The sequence below is a fragment of the Apium graveolens genome, chromosome 10 (assembly GCF_009905375.1).
Source record: "Apium graveolens cultivar Ventura chromosome 10, ASM990537v1, whole genome shotgun sequence".
Lineage (NCBI taxonomy): Eukaryota > Viridiplantae > Streptophyta > Magnoliopsida > Apiales > Apiaceae > Apium > Apium graveolens.
The window spans coordinates 162,632,999-162,638,127 of record NC_133656.1 but is presented as its reverse complement, the minus strand read 5'-3'; the positions used below and the strand labels follow the sequence as shown (position 1 = coordinate 162,638,127).

At 43.0% G+C, this 5,129-nt stretch overlaps 1 protein-coding gene across 1 annotated transcript; it reads left to right on the top strand.

Annotated features, from left to right (window-relative positions):
• Positions 1 to 836: 836 nt before the first annotated feature.
• LOC141691245 (uncharacterized) lies at positions 837 to 4,920 on the top strand. Its single transcript, XM_074495983.1, has 6 exons — positions 837 to 1,090; positions 1,367 to 1,556; positions 2,672 to 3,003; positions 3,332 to 3,916; positions 4,067 to 4,409; positions 4,498 to 4,920. Exons 1-6 carry the CDS (start codon positions 837 to 839, stop codon positions 4,918 to 4,920), a joined length of 2,127 nt encoding a protein of 708 aa, XP_074352084.1.
• Positions 4,921 to 5,129: the final 209 nt, after the last annotated feature.

The following is a 5,129-nucleotide window of genomic DNA, read 5'->3' as shown; positions in this document are numbered from 1 at the left end:
TACTTCAAAAGGTTCAATGTCGAGTCTACCAGTATAAGAGGGGCTTCGCACAAAGCTTGGAAAAGTTTTTTGATAGCAGGACTAAGAGTTGGTTCGGATTTATGGAAACACTTGCAAAAAAAGGATCCAGCTACTCTGGCAGATGTCTTCGCCTTAGCAGAATCGTTTAAAGGTATAGAACAATGTTTAACAGAAGTCCAACCGGCTTCACAAGCCAGAGGGGTAGAGCAAGAAAGAGAGACAGATATCCGAGCCCAAGATATCAAAGAAGTAGCGGAAGCCCAAATCGGGTGAATATCACAACAATGCGAAGGAAATGGAGCCCTCCCTTGAGCTATGACAACAGAACCAGAGGATACACCCCTTTGTCTACATCAATTGAACACATCTTTGAAGTTAACAAGAACATGGGACATTTTAGGAAGTTAGAAGCTCTGTCGTCTTTGCAAAGTAAAGACAAGAAAAAATGCTGCGAATTCCATGAATCATCCGGGCATAACATCCATGAGTGTCGACAGATAAAAGATGAAATCGAGGCTCTGATCAAGGAAGGTTATCTTGGAGAATGGGTGGTTATGGAAGTAAGGAGGCATAAAAATGGTCCTGACAAAGCAAAAGAAGAAGGAGGTCGTACTCCTCGGGGATCCAACAATGAAATTCTAGAAGAAAATAAATTTGTCAGGGATGGCAGCATCCGAGCAATATACGAAGGAGATCGTGGGATGGAATGCAGTATTTGAGCCTTGGAAAAATACGTAAGGGAAGCCCGGTTTCGGTCATTGGCTGACATCCACAGGGTAGAAACTCGACCACCCAAAGTATTCAATGGAGAATCAATGGACTTCACCTTCAAAGAGGCGGATGCTAGGTGGGTACATCACCCTCACAATGATGCTCTAGTCATTTCTCTCCAGATAGAAACTAAAAACGTCTACAGAGCCTTAGTGGATAATGGAAGCTCGACAAATATCATGTACTACAGCTCCTATAAGAAGATGGGTTTACCTGATCGAGATATGTCGGGGCAGGATTCTTGGGTTTATGGTTTTTCTGGTGAAGGAGTTAGAGTTATGGGATCAATTCGATTATCGTGCACCCTAGCCACCACCTTCTATCACTGAGGCCTCCTTCACCACAAAGAAACCTTTATAGGAGTACAAACATCCGTATAGAGGGTATGAGAGATGTGGGTAGAGGAAGCCTAAAAAGTTTGAGTTTTTGGGTTTTGATTTGCTCCCCTGCCGTGCTACAAATAGGAACAGCTACAGATGAATGCCCAAAATTTACTGCTTGATAACCGGAAGTGACATAGAAGAAGAGTCTCTATTTGTGGGAAAGAGCTGGTGCCTTTAATATGCCTTGCTAGGTATTATCTTAAAGTAAAGGAGGAACCGTCCAAAGAGGGTCATGCCATCCCATCTCATGAGGGGATCTTTTTTTCTTTCCTCTTTTGGATAGGTCTAAGGGGGGAGGAAAGGATACTTGCTATTTTATCCGGTGCTTTCTTTATCTTTGCAAGAAGGTTTGACGGAGGAATGCCGGGAATGAGATATGGGGTACTGGGACTGGATCTAGTGGTTAACTATTCATATTCATCTTCCTCTCCCTTGACGGGAGTGAGTGCAAAGAGAAGGAGTCGGAGTAGGAATATGAATTCGGAATATACTTTTTGAAAGAACGACGTGACCGCCATCTATTGAATAAGCCTTCCCTTCTTCCTTGACTGGTGATGTGGAATAACCGGTTTGCAGATGAATTAATTACCGAAAAACTTTCAATATCATAAGAGAATAAAGAAAGTAGCCTAGCTGCCCCAATACGCCGAAACCTCTTATTCCGGCTAACTTACTGCCGGAGGCATAAATTGCATAAAAGAAGAGACGCCGTATTTTTTTTATTAAAAAAGAGCTCTTTTGCCATTTCGTTTTGACGGAGGAAAGGAGCAGACTTTAGTTGACAGAAAGAAAATGTATATTGAGAAGTTCAATCTCATCCCAGCCCGATGATTCCAAATCATGGAACCTATGGTCATACATCATAGGCTAACTGTAGAAGCATTTCATATGGGGAGGGCATAATAAGATGGTGCTCCCCCTCCTTGTGCCTTTTCCCGCTTTGCGAATATTCCTCTCTAATGCCGACCGGGCGGCGGCGGGCGTGAGAGAGAAAGTCCACTATCTGTGACTAAGATGCTCGAGTTTAAAGTCCCAAATCAGGAATCATCCCACAATGTGTTGATGGGACGACCTTTTCTTAGGGAAATGAGGGTCATCACTTCAATTCACCATTTCAATATTAAATTTCCAACCCCGAATGGGGTTGGCAATATAAAAGGCTCTCAATATGACTCTCGGGAATGTTACCAACAGGCTATGAGGGGTTTTAGGAGAAAGGATGTCCAAGTCGGAGATGGCTCAGATGATGAACTAGAAGGAACTATCGAGCAACCAATCGAGGAGATTCGTGTCCATTATTATATTGAACAAGAAAATGGATACTCCTCCAAGTTGCCTTCAGCAACGTTGTTCCTAGAAGACACTCTCAGGATCAAAATGTTGGAAGAAGAAGAGCCCCCAAACAACATAATCCAAGAAAATTTCAATGGGGAATGACTCGAAGAGAGAATTGATGTTTTGCAAAGCCTTGAGCAAACAGTGTAATAGACTAATAGGTGGATTCCCCTCTTCCTGAAGGCGCGCCCTTATCACCAAAAGTTTCAGAAGAAGTTGATGCCCCTGTATCTCAGGGCGCGCTTTCTGTCGTTCAGAACTCTAACGAAGTTGATGCTCCTGCTACGCAGGGCACGCCTCCTTCCAGAAAGGAAGTTGGTGCTCCTCCTCTAGAGGATGCGCCTTCTAAACAAAGTGATGAAGGTCACAATCAGCTCGATTTGGATCCACGGATTCCGATGCCCACAGAAAAGATGGGGCCGACTGAGGATATGATTGAAATCCGAATTGACGAGAAGGATCCAAGCAAAGTTCTGCTGATTGGATCTCAATTGTATCTGAGGCTAAAGAAAGGGACTTTCAATATTTCTCTTGGAAAATATTGATGTATTTGCGTGGAGCCATTCAGATATGGTTGGAATTGATCCAAAAGTCATGTGCCATCGATTGAAATCCGAATCGACGAGAAGGATCCAAGAAAAGTTCTGAAGATTGGATCTCAGTTAAATCTAAGGCTGAAGAAAGGGACTTTTAATATTTCTCTAGGAAAATCTTTATGTATTTGCGTGGAGCCACTCAGATATGTTTGGAATTTATCCAAAAGTCATATGTCATCGATTGAATATCGATCCCAGGCATAAAGGGATTCGATAAAAGCGCAGGGTTGTAAGTGGAGAAAGGGCTGTGGCCTTGGCAGAGGAAGTTGATAGACTCTTAGATGCCAGACTAATCAGAAAATATTTTTACCCGGAATGGTTAACAAATCCGGTGTTGGTAAAAAAACCCAATGGGAAGTGGGGAACTTGTGTGGACTTCACAGATCTAAACAAAGCTTACCCAAAGGATAGCTTCCCTTTGCCAAGGATTGATCAGTTGGTTGATGTTACGGCAGGACATGCTTTGCTAAGTTTCATGGACGCATACTCTGGTTATAATCAAATTCCCATATATGAACCTGACCAAGAGCACACATCCTTCATCACAGACAGAGGTCTCTATTGCTATATCGGGATGCCATTTGGTCTAATTAATGTCGGGGCAACTTATCAAAGGCTGGTAAACAAAATATTTAAGAGGCTGATCGAGAAGACGATGGAGGTATATGTAGACGATATATTGGTAAAATCCAAGAAAACTGAGAATCACAGAGCAGATTTGCCTGAAATGTTCCACATTTTAAGAAAGTATAGAATGAAGCTGAATCCTCAGAAATGTGTGTTTGGCGTGGAATCAGGGAAGTTCTTGGGGTTCATGGTAAACCACTAAGGAATCGAGGAAAATCCCGTGAAAATTAAATCTCTACAAGACATGAAATCTCCCACCAGTATTAAGCAAGTACAGAGTTTGACATGAAGGATTGCAGCATTAAATAGATTCATTTCGAAATATTTAGACAGATGCAAGGAATTATTTAAAGCTATTAAGAGGAAGGGAAATGATTTCATATGGACCTCGGACTTTGAGGAAGCTTTTCAGAGAATCAAAGAGCAGTTGGGGTATCCTCTCATGTTGGAAAAACCAGAAGATGGGGAAACGCTGATTCTTTACTTGGCGGTTTCAGAATATTCTATCAGTGCAGCACTGGTAAGAGAAGAAGAAGGCCGCCAGTCACCGGTGTATTATGTGAGTAAGTGGTTGTTAGATGCAGAGACTAGATACACCAGCATGGAAAAATTAGTATATGCCCTTGTCCTTGCAGCACAAAAGCTAAGGCCCTACTTCCAAGCTCATCGGATAGAGGTCCGTACTGCTTATCCTCTGAGGCACATCTTACATAATCCAGAGTCATCACGAAGAATGCTGAAGTGGGCAAATTGAGCTGGGATAGTTTGATTTGGAATATTGCCCTCGCACAGCAATTAAGGGACATGCATTGGCTGACTTCATACTTGAGTTTGATTCTGAGGAAGATGAGAAGGCTATATTGTTGGCAGAACCTTCCTCACAGGGGTATGACCCTGATAAGGTGAGAGAAGAGTTCCCACACCCTTGGTGGATTCTACATGTCGATGGGGCTTTGAATAATAAAGGAGCAGGAGCCGGGATTGTTCTGATTACCCCGGAGGGACACTACTTGATGAGTACCATTCACTTCAAGTTTTATGTCACCAACAATGACGCCGAATATGAAGCCCTAATCAATGGTCTAAAGATAGCTTTGGAGGTGGGAGTTATGAATTTGATAGCCCGGGGTGACTCGGAGTTGGTAGTAAATCAAGTTAATGGAGGGTTCCAGGCCCGAGGCCCTTGAAGTGAGTTATACATGAGGAGTGTGCAGCGCTTGATCCAAAGATTTGGTAGCGCCAAACTGGAGGGTGTGCCAGGAGAAGAGAATGGCAATGCGGATGTTTTGGAAAAAATGGGTTCGCAAATGGACAGCGTGTTGCTAGGACAAATTCCCTTGGGGATTCAGGAAATTCCAAGTATTCCAGAAATGGGTGTGTTTTGGATGCAAGAGAT

Coding starts and splice junctions, on each gene's coding strand:
- LOC141691245 (XM_074495983.1), top strand. CDS start 837: ATGGACTTCACCTTCAAAGAGGCGGATGCTAGGTGGGTACATCACCCT. Junction 3,917..4,066: donor GAATCAGGGAAGTTCTTGGG/GTTCATGGTAAA, acceptor ATATTTAGACAG/ATGCAAGGAATTATTTAAAG. Junction 4,410..4,497: donor TCCAAGCTCATCGGATAGAG/GTCCGTACTGCT, acceptor GAGCTGGGATAG/TTTGATTTGGAATATTGCCC.